This window comes from Labrus mixtus, chromosome 10 (genome assembly GCF_963584025.1).
Source record: "Labrus mixtus chromosome 10, fLabMix1.1, whole genome shotgun sequence".
NCBI classification, from domain to species: domain Eukaryota; kingdom Metazoa; phylum Chordata; class Actinopteri; order Labriformes; family Labridae; genus Labrus; species Labrus mixtus.
In genome coordinates, this window is record NC_083621.1 from 11,247,942 (window position 1) to 11,265,434 (window position 17,493).

General features: G+C 41.0%; 1 protein-coding gene across 3 annotated transcripts; it reads right to left on the reverse strand.

The window, feature by feature from the left end:
* Nucleotides 1-302: 302 nt before the first annotated feature.
* On the reverse strand, nt 303-14,890 carry fbxw11a (F-box and WD repeat domain containing 11a). Of its 3 annotated transcripts, XM_061048222.1 has the most exons (14): nt 14,733-14,866; nt 12,358-12,462; nt 10,309-10,377; nt 9,135-9,354; nt 8,630-8,816; nt 8,253-8,343; nt 7,710-7,847; nt 6,272-6,390; nt 3,470-3,719; nt 3,088-3,206; nt 2,675-2,785; nt 2,515-2,593; nt 1,701-1,865; nt 303-1,572 (listed from the first exon to the last, which is right to left on the reverse strand). In XM_061048222.1, the coding sequence occupies exons 1-13, from the start codon at nt 14,769-14,771 to the stop codon at nt 1,704-1,706; spliced, it is 1,689 nt and encodes a 562-aa protein (XP_060904205.1). In that variant the 5' UTR covers nt 14,772-14,866; the 3' UTR covers nt 303-1,572; nt 1,701-1,703. The 3 variants fall into 3 exon arrangements, with proteins under 3 accessions (XP_060904205.1, XP_060904206.1, XP_060904207.1); XM_061048223.1 differs by lacking the exon at nt 12,358-12,462 and having other exon boundaries at nt 14,733-14,890; XM_061048224.1 differs by lacking the exons at nt 12,358-12,462; nt 14,733-14,866 and adding an exon at nt 14,270-14,557.
* Nucleotides 14,891-17,493: the final 2,603 nt, after the last annotated feature.

The window sequence follows — 17,493 nt, forward strand, 5'->3', positions numbered from 1 at the left end:
CTTTCTAATAAGCTTTTTATCATCTCTTCCTCATTTGTTTCAGATGCTGGAGTGAGTTATGATTTTGAAGGGATTTCTTGAAAACAATCAAGAATGTAACATAAATTACAAATAGATATATCCTAAATATCCTGCCTCTTGCTGTTTTAAGAACAAAAGGAAGATACTGAAGGCCCGCTGAGTGTTGCATCTTCTCGTCAGATAGAGACGCATGGCATAGCACAAATCCAGCCACACATACACACACAGACAAAAACAGACAGACAGACACTCATTCATTTACAGTTGGCTCAACACTCCACCACTGTCAAGTACTTTATTCACAATAAGTTCATTTTTCTTCTTTAAAAAATCATTTTTAATATACAACACAATTTTTGACAAGACAACTCTGTTTACAGCTAAATTTGAGCTCTTGAGTTCCAGCTTCTCTCATAACCAAAGCAAGCACGTAGATGACAGGGGAGAGAAAGATGGAGCGAAAGGGACAGATGATGAACAAGGGTCCAAGTTAGAAGAAAGAAAGAAGAAAAAGACAGTAAGAGAGAGAGAGAGAGAGAAAGGACTACGCTTAGTATGATTTTTGTACTAAGAACCAAAATACTCAAATAAAAAGAGAAAAAAACAGTAATAAAAAACAGTAAGAAAGTAAGAGTTAAAGAGAAAAAAAAGCAGAGGTGTACCGGAATGCTGTATCCAAGGCAACCTCACATGCATGTCTGTCTTTTTGACGCTTCTGCTCTGTTCTGCCGTTTCAAAAGTCCACATACACAAACACACACTCATGCAAACTTGAGTGTGTGTGCCCCCCTATTCCAAGCGGGTGTGCATCTCTGGGGTTTGGAAGGGAGGGCAGCAGGGTAAAGGGGATTTGAAGAGAGAGAGAGACCTGGGGGGGGGGAGTGAGAGGGAGTGAGAGGGAGCAGGGAGGTCGTCCCCGACACGTTTCTCCCTCCATCACTACCTCCATCTCCGGTCCTTCCCTCCTTTCGTAGAGCTGAGTTAAGAGTCTCTGTCTCCCGCATCACAGCTCTGGTCACCTTCTGTCCAACTGTGCCACCGTGTGTATGTATGTATGTATGTATGTATGTATGTATGTGTGTTTTATATCTATAAATATATATCAATAAGCCATTCCATATCTGTGGAAACCTGATTGGCGGGTTAAAAACTGAGGAGCAGAGGCTGCTTAAGTTTGTAACGAGGAGAAAAAGGGGAGATAGTGGACTTATAATATGTCTAAGTTAATACTGTCATTAGTGTACTTTACAAAATATAAATCAGTAGTAGAGGGGGAGCTTCTTGGGAGAGTTGTGTTGGTTCTGTTGTGGGGGATCTTCTTTACTGTTGACCTGTGTATGTGTGTGTGAGTGCGTGTCACGGTGCTGGCAGGTAATGGGCACAAGCTCATGAGTCTGTCAGAACGAGCAAGGAGGTGGCGGGGGCAGGGTTAGAGGTGGACAGAGAGATGACGAAGAGGAAGGAGAAGAGATGGGCTCCTTTCCATGATGGACACCCATCAGTCAATCAGCCCTGGACTCCTCCAAGAAATGGTTCTGTTGATGGCGCCACCTGGTGCAAAAAAAAAAAAAAAAAAAAAAAGTCTGCAGTCAGACACTATTGCATTTATACAACATGCAAATAAGATCATGTGTCTTATCAGTCTGAATGTGGATGCAAGTGTGGTTGAGTCTTTGTACCTGCTATCTAGAAATATAAGTGTAGGTGCGAGAGGGAGACCGCCCCTCTGACTGGCCATTGGTCGAGACGTTCAGAAAGTCCCAGATCAGAATGGTGTCGTCGTGAGAACTGCTGATGATCTGAAACTCATCGAACTGAAGGCGGAACACGCGGCCAGAGTGCTCCTGAAAACACAATGGACAAAGAAATGATGACAACATGCTGTAAAAACATCCACACCATGAAGATGTATGATTTAAACTCTGAGATCAGGCCGCAGACGAACGTTAACGCTTCTATGCAAGATTGGTGATGAGCTTCTGATATCACTTCTCCGTATCAAGTTCTCACTGAGAAACTCTTTCTGGACTTCTCCCACAGTTACAAAGAATCAACATTTTGAAACTTTGATTTGTGTCCACCTCTCCTCACAATGACAGTTTATGTAGAGGTGATCTAAGAATTTTTCTAAATATTTTGTCCAAAAACTAATAATAAATAAATGTTAGAACCATCTTTTCATGAAATGCAAAACAGTTCAGAAACAGATTTACAAAGGATACTTTTTAATCCATACTTCTTATCAAAGTTTCAACAAAAACAGAATATTTCATCCAGCTGTCATATTAGAAAGCTTCTGCCAGGTGAACTCAAAATGAGCAAATTCAGTGTCCCTTTATCATCTTTTCAATGATTCTCAAAACCAGCAACAATATAATGTTAGTTAAAATCTAGATTCAAATATAAACAGTTGAGATCTGTTGCCTCTGAAACTTGTGCATAAGCTCCAGTCAGCAGCCCTATGACAAACAGGTTTGATTCAGTGATACTTACCACTAGAGTGCGCAGACATAATGTGCTGGCGGGGGCTCGTGGGTCCAGGGCTGCCTGCAGGTCCCACACCTTTATCTTACTGCAGAGAAACATGAGACAACACAAAGTCAGGAACAAAATGTGACTCTAAGTTCCAAGTGTGTGTGTGTGTGAGACTGACCCGTCGTAGGCGCCGCTGACAATCCGTTTGTTGTCGAAGCGAATGCAGCGCACCAGCTCCTCGTGACCTTCAAGCACTCGCAAACACGCTCCACACTCGATGTCCCATAACCTGGAGAAAAAGGCCTTCATGAACACACATGGCAACAACATGCAGTCCATACTTTTTAGTTTGAAGTGCTAGGGTGTGGTAAAATGTGCAAGAAAAGCATCAGGACCATAAAATATGATATTAAAAGTACACTGTATTCTCAGTGTTTTGGCCTCAGCCTTTTCAAAAACATTTTTATTACAAGTCACTTTTTCTTGGCAAATTGAAGAAAGTTTCCAATCAAACTGGTTCATGTGAAGTGGATTTGTATTCAATTATTACATTATGTAGAACACGATATGCATCTTAAATCTCTCACGTACCTGATTGTGTTGTCAGAGGAGCCGCTGACCACAAGACGATCTCTGTACTGTAGACAGGCAATACCACGCTTATGACCATTTAGAGTGCGGACAAACTCACAGGTGCTGGTGCTCCATACCTGAAGTGCAGAAAAAAAACACGGCATGTATTTATTCAGATGACTGTAGCTTACTAAATAAAACTCTTTCACACTTTTAGAATTAAATTACATTTCTTCACTGAATGTATTTCTAGTGATATTTGATGTATCATAGTTAACATACTTCAAACCCTGATACAACTTTCAAACATCAACATTTCTTTATTCAATTTGTCACATCATCTGTCACACGTACTCCAAGGCCAGCTTTTCTTCAAACTTTATGAGTGGCTGCTCATTACCTTGATGGTGCGGTCCCCTGAAGCGGACACGATGTATTTATCGTCAAAGTCCACCACGTTGACGGCGGCCCGGTGTCCCACGAGGACACGGCGTAGGCTGATGTCAGTGGGAGAGGCCATGTCCCACACTGCAATCGAACGGTCCTTGGAGCAGGTGACCATGAGGCCATTTGCGAAGCGCAGGTGAAGAACTGCCTCATTGTGATGGATCAGTGTGTTCAGTACCTCACCTGTTGTCACCTCCCACACCCTGCAGAGAGGAGAGACAGGGGGGGGGGGGAGAAAACAGAAGCAGGGAGAGATGACAGAATGGCAAAAAAAAGTGAAGGCAAATGTGAGAGAGAGGGGAAAGAAAAAGGGGGCAAAAAGGAAAAATGGGGATGTGGAAGAAAGATGAAAGAAAGGACAAAAGGACAAGAAAAGTGGGAAACGATAGGAGGAAGGGGTGTGCAGGAAAGAAAAATGAGACGGGGCAATGGTCAAAACCAAAGAAAATGATTTGGAGAAGAGAGAGAGAGTGGAAAAGATGTGTAATGGGAGGGAAGGAAAAGGGAAAACAATGGAGACATGAGAGAAAATTATGTTTATTAGTTTTACAATGGACACACACACAGGAGCTGCTGTGTAAAACATGTTACTGTGCAGCACCGCTGGGCATTAAGAGTCAAATGCAGAACACACTGGAAAAGCTGACAACCAGACCTACAAACACAGAGCCTGTCAAGCTGTTGCTAAGGAAGTGAAGTCACATTTTCCTTGGATACCGCTCAGCGAGTACGGCCGAAGTGTGAAGTAATGAAAGAATTAATGTTGAGCTTCTGTGTGTAGTAGCCAAGCAAGTGTCAGCACAAACACCAGGTCTTTAGATGTTTGCAAGAGAACCCACTTTACCGGCTCGATGGATGACCTTTACAAACAAAGCTGCTATGAGATTGAACCTTCTTCTAATCAACTTCACATGTGTGATGGCTGAGATGTGTTGAGATATTTTGTATGAGGTTGAGTGCAGCTTTTGAAATGATAGGAGACAGAAGAGAAGACATTTTTTCGACATATTAGAAGACGGGTTTGTCTTTGGTTTGTGGATTATCTATTCATAGTATTCCTTTAGACTAAATAAACTGGTCACTTTCATGAAGGGGGGAAAGGATCTTCCACCTACACATCAAGCCTCAACAAGTTGTGAAATGTCACTTTAAGCCGGTTTAATTCAGTTTGAAAAACAGGGGAAGACCAATCACACACTAGTTTTGTCATCATAAAGCCTGCAGTGTTTAACCGTCCCTTAAATGAATGAATATTAAACTGTCAGCAGCATTTAACTCAACACATACCTAACAATTCTAATCAAATCAAATCTCCGCCTCAAATAAATGTAATTAATTCAACAAGACAGGCTAACTGGTATGCACAAATACATAACCAGCATTCATTTGGAAGTTTTTGACTCCTCTTCCTTCTGTTTTTTCGAAACCGCCTTCTATACGAGTAGTACGTACTACGACAAAATGCAGCATGTGCACAAATGTGAGATCTGCGGTATTCCAAAAATACCCGGATGTCTTACTGATTCCAGAAAAGTCTACAGTATGCATCAGACCAGTCTCCCTGCGTACTGGTTCCCACAATGCAAAGCGCCTAGTCATAGATGGAAAAGACTGACAGCAACGGCCATCGTAACAGGGGAATACATCACAATCAGACCCAACCACACAAAGACATCATCAATGATCTTTTCTGATTCTCCAAATCATGAAAATCAAAATGAACCACTTGACTTTTTCAGACTGTAAGTGGATGCTACACTGTCGCAGCGTTTGCCATCAAATGAGTGAATGAGTTATGGCAATTTCTCTGGAAAGCTCCGCCCCTGTCCAAGTTTATTGGTAATTATCTTGAAATTAAATAAGATATCAACAACCTTCATAAAATATTTGATAAGCTTTGTCCATTGAGCATTCACAGCAAATGTTGTACCAACTGGACCTAAGGTTTAGGAGGAGATGTCAAAAATGTGATTTTCAAACTATTCAAAATGGCGGAGAATCTATCATGGTGGACTTCAATGGTCCTAGAGGCTTTTTTGTAGAGCACAATGAGCTGGACTTGACTCTGATGTACAGTGTCATGGGCGTGGCCTTCCAAAAATCGAGCATTGTTTCTTTAATTACAGCGCCACCATCTGGTTGACTGGGTTCATATTTCTTGGGAAGGTAATGCACATCATTTACAAATCATCTACCAAGTTTCATGTTTCTACCTCCGTCCATCTCACAGGAATTTGAGCCATGGCATAAGACAGAAAATAAGAATTATAATAAACTCACACGAACTATTAGGTTCTTCCCCTTCAGGGTCGATACAGCATAGTATCGCAATATTATGAGATACGATATATTATATCGCCTCATGGTCGCCAAGAATTTATATTTTTATTTTATTAATAGCAAATATGCTTTTTAATTTTGAATTGCTGAAAGGGTTGCACAATTCAGTTTGAACAAGTTGCATTGTTTAAAATGACTGCAGTTGTACACTCGTCCATACATGTTTGTTTTCAGTTAAGTTCAGTTAAATAGACTGAGAATTTTTTCTTATTTAACAAAACAGTTCTCTATTTAGTTTAATTTTGTGGACACAAAATGCAGTTAAAAAAGTGAAATTGCAATATATTGTATCGCAATTCTCAGCATATAACAATAGGTTCAAAATCGCAATAATATCGTATCATATCTCTTTTGAATGTGAAGGTTTCTACATCTCTATTCAATGTGTTGCATCCAAACAAGATGTGCATCATACCTGACGGTTGAGTCAGACGACCCAGTTACGATGACCCTCTCATCATACTGCAGACACAACACTGATCCTGTGTGACCGGTCAGTATCTTCAGACACTCCAGAGACTGCTTATCCCAGATCTATGAGGAGAGAGGATAGTGGGAAGAAGAGAGGGGAGGAGAAAAAGTGAAGAAGAGGAAGACATTGACACAGGACGACACACAGAAGAGGAGGGGAAAAAGGGTTACGAAAAGGTTGCAGATTTGGGTCACGCTAAGAATGGCCTATTCTTGTAGCACTGTTCATGCCCCATTTTCCCCACTGTTGTGCTCAGCCCTGTGTGTGTGTGTGTGTGTGTGTGTGTGTGTGTGTGTGTGTGTGTGTGTGTGTGTGTGTGTGTGTGTGTGTGTGTGTGTGTGTGTGTGTGTGTGTGTGTGTGTGTGTGTGTGTGTGTGTGTGTGTGAGAGAGAGAGAGAGCCATTCAGCTTCTCTCTGAGTGTGCGTCAGCCTCTTCAAAAATAAGAAGACAAATCCACTTTATGCCTAGTTTTCTCCATCCTCCTGTCCTCTTCTATCAGGCCAGACAGACAAGTGTAAAAAAGCATCGAGACTGGAGCTGAGCTCTAATATCCTCTAATTCACTTCATTCGCTCTGTCTCTATGTCTGCTGGTTTAGCGCAGCGCCATAGACAATAAGACGATAAGCTGAACTGAGCAGCAAGAAGAGATTTAATTCATAAAAACACAAACCCAGGTTGAAAGGAAACAACCACACACAAAGCAAGCAGTGCTGCTCACAGCCATCACCTCTGGCTCTCTTCCCTCCTGGTGCAAATAGGTTGGATGTTAATTAGCTCTAAAGATCATCTTAGGCCTGTAGGCTGGCTCATACACGCACAATGAAGGTTTCCACTACACTAGTAAAACAAGAAAGTTATGAAGTTTAAATTTGTATCCAACCTGAAGTCGAATGTATTGTTTAACATTCCTGTATTCACAGCTATGAATCACAGTCATCATACTAAAAAAAATACAGAAATATCCAGTAAAAGTGTTGTAATTTTGGGACAATGTGTAGCTTTTTGTAAGAAGGATGGATACATAAAAGAGGAGTCCAAATTCATTTTGTCAAAAAGCTTGGATTTCAATTTAAGAGATTCACATCTTCCTGCTTTTGTTCCTGGGAATGTGATTTTGCTTCAAGGATTGGTCATTTAATTGCCTTTTATTTTACAATCTACTAACATTGATGACAGAAATGATTTGACACCGTAAGGAAATCAAACTAAAAATAGGCCTTTTATACATTTGTAAGCCACATACTACAAACACCTTTACAGAACTCGAGGCAGTTTTGAACAGAAAGTCAAGAAAGCTGCCAACGGGTGTATGTGGTCAGTGGCAAAGATAACTAAGAGACACATGTTTTAATTTCACACATCTGTTTCTGTGAATGTACCTTGATGGAATTATCCCTAAGGCCACTGATGATCTTGTCATCGTCGTACTGCAGACAGTAAACCCCTTTACTGTTTTCAGAGCGACACTGAATCCTCTGCAAGTTGTGTCTGCCGCACCGCCAATTAGCCTCAATAGTCTGGAGGTAGGGGACAAACAATGAGAAGATCAAACACAGAGTAGATCAAAGAAGTAAACAAGTATAGATGATCACAGAGATGATAGAGGCTAATATCCTGGTGGGTTAAGTTATTAGAGGGGATTGATACAGACACGAGATCTAGGTGGTAACACCACTTACATTAATTGAACTTAAGAATTTAGCTGTCGTCAGCGTTTACTGCATGTACAATTAATCACACTGCCTATCCTCACAATGAATCAGTCATGTGTAGGATGGATATTGTGGCCTATTCTGTATGAAACTTTTTAAAGAAAAAAAGAAATAACAATATCAGGTACATTAATAAAAACTGGAAAAAAAAGGAATAAAATCAACAACAAAAAAATCACCTTAAACTGAAATGATCTCTATGTGTCTTACCTCTATGTCTTGGATGATCTTGGGATAAAGGGAGTGATAGTAGGAGTTGGGTGGGACCTCTGTCGTGCGGTTCTTGAACAGATATTTCTCCCTGGGGCAAAGATATAAGAATATCATCTGCTTTGTATCGACTTAAGTTCAACCCACCCCCCATTTGTTACTCAAAATAAACACTCAGGATCTGCCAAGTATGACCTTACTCCCCCCCTTCCCTACCTAAATCCCAACCACTGAAAACTTACAACATCAAAACAAAACGTTTACCCAATTCCTCTCCAAGTATGAATTCATACTGTATTGTATTGTACAGTATTAATATCTAAAGATGGATTGCTAAGCCTGTATGTGTGTGTAAGTGGATCATTGTCTTTTCTCACCACTGGTGTCTCTCAGACAGGCCTTTCCAGAGCGGGTCGGTGCGGACCATGCGTTCAATGAGCTTCTTCCACAGCATCCCCTCAGAGATGACCCTCTGCCACTCCTTACACACCAGCTCTGCTGAGCATAGCGAGCGTGCATCCAGGAAAGACAGGATGTTCTCTGCTATGTGATCCAAGCCTTGTGCTAAAGAGTGGGAGAGAAGAGGCAGAGTGAGCACACACTTCAAAATGAATAGAATATCATCTGCTCGGTTTATCTGTGCCTGGGGGTCATGAAAATAATCAGATAAGCTCAAAATAATTTAATTCTAATAACACCGCTTCTATAGTAAACAGTATGTAGTTTGATCTTGTTGCTGTTAATGTGTTTTCTTCTCTCAATCACAAAAGTCATCCTGACACAGCAGAAAACAACTCTTGTAAAGGAAGGCATTTGTCAAAATGATATTAAATACATATTTTCTTGGGTGTGCCTAACTTAACAATCAGACTGTTTTTGTACCTGGCAGCGCAGTGATGAAGTCCCTCTGCAGCATGGGTTTGAGGTAGGAGTTGATGTGGCCGTGCTGGTAGTGGCACATACGGGAGATCAGGCGTTCGACAAACTCCACCTGGTCAGCCTCCGACCACTGGTCAAACAGAGCGATGCAGTGTTCCTTCTCCTTCTCGTAGTTCCCTTCTGATGGACGCTTGCGGGACCCCACAACAGGACCATTACTAAGCTGTAAAGATCAGGAGCCCATGCAGATTGGTTACATTTGAGTTTATTTGTTTTACATTGCGTTAGTAACATGAAATAATGATATACAAAACATGGCTGTTGTTAGGAACTTCTAAAAAAAACTTTTATTTGCTGTATAAATTCTTCTAAGAAATATGTCTATGTGAACAGAAAACTTTAGGAACCTTTAGTCACAGTGTGTCCTTTTAAACAACATGTGCAGTAGCCTCATATTGTTTCAGAATTAACTCAATTAAAGGTCAGTTTCCATTGCTGAGGGTGAAAGCTCTGTGAACAACAAAAAAGCCTGCAGGGTTGCTGTTGTATAAGCGGGAATAAACTTTTTTTTTTAAATAAAAATGAATGTTAGAATCAGTCAAAGACTTTAACCTCAAACAGAGACATGAAGAGAATGTCATTAAAGTAGCTGACTTCAAAGTTTGTAGTGAATCCAAAATAAACTTCAGATTGTATTTTTATTACAAGCTTGTTATATTAATGACTTAAAGCCAGTAAAAGCTGTAGCTGGAATACATGAAACCTAAAGCAGGGCAATTAATAGAAATTGAATTGAGGCGCTGAGCGTCCAGCCACGCACATCCAAGATTTTGTAACAACTCGGACGGGTTCGCGCCGACCCCGTAGCAATGATTGGCTACAGGGCCCGGAAGTACTTTACTTTGGGCTGTGTTGAGCGTAAAGTTATGCACTCATTAGAAAAAATATCCCAGCTCTAATAGTTGAGCACATTTACAGTACAGACCTTGTCAGTGAACTAGGAGGGCAAAAAATAAAGTAATCGTTCATTAATCGTAATCGAGGTAAAATGTTCAATCGTAATGTTGATTTGAGGTATAACCGCCCAGCCCTAATGTAACCTGTGTAGGATGTTTGTTTTGTGAAGAGCTTCCAATTCAGGTTATTCATTTATACATTATATGTCACACAAACAAACCTTGAGAACTGTGTTCTTCTTTGGCGACAGATCATCCACCAGATTCTGTGACTCCATACCTGATGTGTTCTGTGGATAAACGACAAAGCAAAAACAATGTGCAGGTTAGTGCTTTGTTCTGTACACGTGTGTGTGTGTGAAAGGCAGTGTGAGAGCCAGGGCAGCGGTGTGGACAGCGCTGGACACAAGAGTACCACAAACACAGCCAAGGAAAAGTTACTATTATGACTTTTGAGGCGTGCACGCACAAACACCCGTGCACACACATATGGAGCGAAAAAGAATCGAGCACTGCAACTTAAGGTTTCTATTGGCTTGCATGTCTGTGATGGGGGCTGAGTAGTCTGGACAGGAAATTAAACTGGAGCATCTTGGGTATGTCACTGGAAGCAGCTCAGGCATGACTTTAATGAAACTAAAATCAGATATTGGTCTCAAAGCATATAGAAAGGAGATCAAAGAATGGGAGGTAACCTTATCCCGCCCATGAAGTCCTTAAAGATTTGAGTCCTTAACAGGTGTATCACAAACAAGCTAGGGAGACTTAAAACATTTTAATTACAACAGGTTAAAGGCACAGTTACTTGTCAGTAACAGAGTGAGAGGCTGAACTTCCATTTTTGCTCTTACCTCTAAAACAACAACTATAATAAATGAAAATAATGACCAAAAGCAGGTTCCCTGATGCTGTAATATCATAATCTAGCATCCTTCCTTACATACACAACCAACATGAAAACCTGAGGATATGTTGATATATTGGTGTTAAGAGTTCATCTAGAAATCAAAAGGTTTCCATATTGTTACATCTACATCATCAATACATTTGCAATGTCCTGAACCACAAAGACCATTTAAAGCAAACACTCTTTTCATGACATAACTATATATCGAACAAAGGAAAAAGAATCATGTTAATGCAAGGTTTCCTATTTAGTTAAAATTCATTTCCTGAAAATGTGTATTTCCTGTTCTCTGACATGTTAGCAAACATATTTGGAGAAATGGGCCACAGAAGCCTGAGTGAGGGTCAATGGTATAGCATTTCTGTTTAGGTCCTGAAAGAACCAAAGTCACAGTTTGTCTTTGTTGGCGATAAGACACTAGAATAGACTCTATTCTTTCTTATATATTACTAGTTTAAAAGTTTGATTTCTTCGGAAGCTGAAGTACTGCCATTGGCTGGCTGAACTTGGGCTGATCGTCATTATAGATGTACCATGTTGCCTAGGTATTATATTCTAAGATTAACCCAGTAACCCCTCAAAAATGATCCAGAGATTTTCTCTGACAGTGGGGCGATCACATCCACATAAACAAACAAAAGGACAGACAAAGGGTCAGCTACCAAGTCCAAAGCAGATAGGACAAGAAGCCAGAATGGCACCAATGGTTGGAGTTGATGGTCATGCAAAGCAGATTAAATAAAAGAAGAATAGAAGGAGAGAAAAATAATAACAGACAGACCAAGATGGCCAGGCAGGCAGGCAAGCAAGCATGTAGCCTCTCAGAGCTTGGAAGGAAGACCCGCCCCCCGCCTCGGCCCTCACACCTCCAGGTAGAAGGACAGTAAACATTACTCCTAAGTGTGGTATTATTCTCTGGTACCCCTGGATTATTACTCTTCACACACCAGAGTATTTGTATACGCTAACAAGTTTTATCGTTAATGTCTCCAGTTTACATTATCTAACAAATGATTGTTTGAATTCTTTGGAGTTCTGGGGCCTGATTGAGATATGTGAGCTGATTTTAAGTGATTATAATTCAGTCAATTAGAGTTTATAAAGCTACAATTCGGTTTTAAGCAGCAAAAGTTTGAGGTCGCACCAGAGAAGGACCTGAGAGCAGTGTGCTTCCAACAGGGAGGAAAGGGCAACGGAAGGTGAGGAGGTAGGAGGGTGAGTGGATGCTGTCCGCACCAAGGTGGTATGACGAGTTATGTGGAGTGGGGAAGAAAAGTGAAGGATGAGGAGATGGCGAGGGAGGAAGGGTGGGGAAGGGAGAGGAGGAGGAGGAGCAGCAGAATTAAGAGGAGAGAGGCAGAACCTGGTTGTGAGCCCGGGTGGAGGGGATGCTCTGCAGGCACCTGAGTGCACACAAACTCTCAGCCACCGAGGAGCAGCCCAGCCAGAGAGAGCGAGGCACAGAGCACTGTGTGAAAGAGAGAGAGGAAGGGAGGAGAAGTGGACAGGGTGAGGGAGGTAGAGAAAGGGAGGAGCAAGAGACCCAAGATGAGAAGTAAAGGAAAAGAGAGAAGGGGGTTGATGAAGGTAGTCGGGAGGGGGAAACCAAAGGAGATTGTTGGATGGGTGGATCAATGATTGTCCGGATGGATGTAAGTGGCAAAGAGTTTGTGAGAAACAGGACAGGCAGAGTGCGGAAAAGTGTAAGAGTTCATAAATAATAAGAAAAATAAATGAGATTTAGTTTGAAGTTGAGAGAAGGTATGTGTGTAACCATCAAAGGTGAGGAGAGGAAAAAAAGGGGAGGAGGTAGGGGATAGTGAGGGGAAAAACCAGTATTAGAGCTACACACACATTGGCACAGTGAGCGCAGGAACACACACTCCTCCACACACAAGAAACAGACTGATAAACATACACACAGAAGCATTATTAGACATGAATTGGGTGGGGATAGGTAGAGGAGAGGGAGGGGCTATGGGTAAATTGTCAATTGTCGCTTTTTTTATGCGAGAGACCCCATCCACTGTTCTGCCATCCCCACTCCCATGAGTGGTTAGTGAGTAACACTGGGACAAAAAAATAAATCAAATTAAACACACAGACAACTAAGAAGTTTTTTTTTTTTAGGCCTTGAGGAAGACAGTCTCCAAACCTTGGGCAAATGTATATGTTTAAGTCTCCTTCAGTGCAAAGAAATATTCATGAATGGTTCGGTCATCATACAAAGTTTGTTTTTGAGAAATAAATCACTGTTCCAACACTAATAATCTCCCTTCCTACTTTACTTCTTACATCATGCAAATACAGTGCATTTCTGTAGTGGACTTTTAGAATTAGTGATTTAAAATTGAGTTGTTAAATATTTTAAAAAAGACAAAAAATAGTTCACAAAATAAACAAAAAGAGCAATGTCTGTATCACATCTTCATCCACTTGTCTATTAGTAAAGTCGGTCTTTGCTGGCCTATAGTTTAACTTCAATGGTGGTATTAAGTGGTGTTTGTAAATACTCTCTTTGGAAATCAATGACATTAAGTGCTCACTTTGTTGTGTTTTTGTCAGGTGAGGCACCTTTGGTCCACGTAATGTAATAAAAATAATCAAAATATTACACCCAGGCCTTACTTGCTTTGTCAACACAAAGTATGGTAACTGATCTGTCTGTGAGCGAAACCTGAGGGATGGGTCATATCAACAACTACGAAACAACTGCAAACTTCACTGTCCGTGTGATGCCCCGGCGAAACAACACATCTGTATCACAACTTATCTGGCGTCTTCATTGCGACTACTTTGACCTTTCTAATATTATTGGTAGCTACAAGTAAGCTAACGTTAGCATGGATGCTTAGCTCATGAAGACAGCTAATCACTTTACGGAAAAAACGATTTTACACTCGCTTAGGAAATCTGATACTATGATGTTGGAAAAAAAAAAACAATATCACAATGACAGCCGACATCTCGTGTTATCAAAATGAGATACTTACTGCGCCGGCCAACTGACTGCTTTTGCGAAGTAAAGGCTGTCAAATATAAGTAGCATTTTTAGCATGCTGGCTAATAGGCTAATTGCTACCTCGCTAATCGTGGTGCCGCTGTGTGAATGAAAAAGCACTACACTTCCTTCTACGCACTTTAAAAATATAAACAGACAGGCAGCAGACGACTGATTTTAACTACATTCCCCGACATCGTGGCATCGGTGTAACTGTTCGGCACATCGATTACAATGTCAGTCGTCGTCACACGAACAAGAAAATATAACATACCCATAAATTTACGTGGTTCATCGCCTTCTAGCCAGTGTTAGCTGGACGGCTAAGTATCAGACAGGGCCCTGTTAAAGTGGCGCAGCGTCACCGCAGTGAACGCTACCCCGAGACTCCTGCGCTGTCTTCGGCCGAACGACTGAACATCCACCTATTAATTTCCACGCTGGTGACCCAAATTAATCCAAAACATGTGTGTTTAACATTCGTCTGATGTTGACGTGTGAAGTATTGTTAATCAAAGTGACCAGTGTGCGGACATTTTTAAGCAGAATGTATCGGTAAATTCAGGCCCTCCCTCTGCTTTCTGGTCCCCCCCCCCCTCCCTCCTTTCTCCTCTCCCTCTCCCGACAAGCCGCTTCAGCCCATTCCTGCCGTCGAATCGAGGCTCGGCGCCTCGTTCAATTTAGGAACGATACGGATCACCTCTTACGGCCAAGTTGCCTTCTGAGATAAATCTTACCATCAGTTCCAGCGTTTTGTCCTCCATCTCCGGCTCCATGTTGACGATCCCCCCCGACACTCGCTCTGAAAATGGAAACCCAGCCCTGCGTCGGCGGCCCGCAAATGCAGAGACGTCATTCACTTCGCTCAACCACACAGCTTCGGTAGGGCAGTGTCAAAAGGGTGGGTGGGGGGGATGGGAACGCCCATGCAAAGAACAAATGTTCTGGTTGGATATATTTTGTCAAATGGGCGGGGTTTCACGTCTTAGCCATTTATTGATTGGCTTAACGCGCTACCAAGGCGCCCCCCGGTGACTCCCCCAAACAAAAGGGCAAATGGATGAAGATGCTGTTGCTATCCTGAAGAGGAATAAGCTAAGGCAAAATCAATCATCCGCATAGCTTTGCCATGTGATGCAGGTGGAGTATTTTTTAAAGACAATTTGCGATTAATGGTTTTGTTTAGTTCTGTCGAGCTGCAGAAAACATGAACATAAGTTGTGATGCAAGGCTGAAAGCTTTCTATAGCGTAGCTCTGAAGGTAAGGTGATGAAGAGATGCTCGGGTTGTTTCAGGACATTCAATAAATCTGCATTGGTGGATGTAGGTTAAATGAAAGGAAGTGCATAATACGAGCGATAAATATGACGTAATAGTTACATTACGGGGTTCTTTCAAATGGCAGGTTGTAGAGTTAACTGGGTATCTTTTTTTTTTAACTTTCTTTTGATAATCTGGATTGATGTAAGAAGACCCCCTGTCAGACTTTGTTCAACAATGTCATCCATAAGCCTCAGTAAAACTGACTCTCTCACACACCTTCATCTTTATGACCACCCTTCACACATTTACCTTGGTTTATGCTCACCTGGTCACAGCAGATGTGCTGACAGATCATTTTAGTGCATATTCTGTAATGTCTTACATCTTCCAGTGCTCAGAGTTGAAATGTTAGGAAGAATGTGTTGTTAATTTAATACTCAGGGAGAACTCGAAACATTCAAAAAAGAAGCACTGAGAGCAGTTTTTTCCTTTAGCTTGTGTTGAAAGTCAACCAAGAGACAAGAACTTCTTGCAGACTGCACTAAATGATGACACTTTTAAAGGAAGTCTGAGGAAGATGCTCTTTATTTTGGGAATACTTTATACTTACTTATATTTAAAGACCTATCAGTAGGGCTGGCTAATGTGAACTACCAATAATACCTATGACTTTTTTCACACGATATCTAATTTTTTACATGATTATTTTTTTCCTAGTAACCTATTAGAGAGCACATTTCACCGAAGTCTAATGCTCCTATTTAACAGGTGTCTGCTTGCCCTTAGATCTCCCACAAGGCTGTGTGGCTTTGAGATGCAGGAGAGAATAAGTCATGGTGCTGCTAATGTTTGCCAGAGACCATAGACAAACTTCATGACTGACAGCGGTTTACTCAAAGTTAGGTTAGATGACCTTAAACACTATCACTTTCAAACGAATGAGGACATCATTTTTTGGAATTGACTCATCACTTGTAGCACCCCCGTTCATGTTATTATAAGAACGAATAAGTTCAGAAAAGCAGTGGTGGCTTTGTAACATTGTTACTGAAGCTGAAGTGAAAAACGATGTCATTCAGCTAAATAAGTAGTACCAGTACATCATATTTTGAAAAGGGCCGTCATAATGTTTTCAATTACTAAAGTGAATTTAATATAAATATATGTATATGTATTCAAAATAAAAGCTGAGTTATATGTAGTTTTACAGAGAGGTGAGACTTTTGATCTGCTATTTGGTCAATAAGTCATAATCATAAAGGCACGCTCTGTTAAAATGAAAAAGCCTTCAATAGATGGGCTTAAACTTGAATCACCATGAACTTGGTTGACGTATTGACCACGTCTAAACTTGTTTTTTTGGCTATATGATCTTTCCTTGTGTCCAAAGAGAACCTGTCTTTGAAACCTGAACTTTTGAAGTAGCACTTCAACAGTCAGCACTTTTTCTTAACTTTGGTTCTGATTAATTCTGTCTTTTTTTGGTTAATACTCCTTGGGAGAAGTGCGTGTAGGCTACTAACTAAATAATCAGGATAACCCATCACCCCACCCTAACACACACATATATACAATCATATTTCCAATGACATTAAGCCTATGTGAGATGATCTCTGCTTTAACCACTTCATCTTCATTACTTGCACCAACAGGGCATGAAAGTCATTATTTGAATTGGGAGAACTGAGAATTCAACAAGCACTTGGAGCAGTCTTTTTCTTTAGCTTGTCCTGATGAATCAACATGAACCAAATTAAAATAATTCTGTCTGGTTTATTTATACAATTTCAGCACACAATGCTATGTAAACACTCACCTTCATCTTTGAAAACCAATTCTTCTTGGTATCACAAGTAAAAAAAAAGGGATCTTCAGGACTGAATTCACAAATTCCTATTATTGACTTACAGTAAAATCAAATGTCATAGATGGAATCTTGTCATTGTGGTTCAGATTTTCAAAAATGATTATTTAACATTCTTAGATGCAGGGGGCCTAATAAATGCCTACTTATATCGTACAGCTCTGATACCCTTAATTTATACATTTTAAACTTACTTCAACGTGAGTTTGTGGATGCCATAAACAACTCTCCCTCAAGCAGCCATGCATACTCTCACACAGGACTATCTGAATATATTCAGGGTCCTGGGTAAGGAGAGATAAGGGCAGGCCTCCCAGGAATGAGACAGACACAGCACAGGATTGAGACCACACCAGATGAGGAGGTAGCAA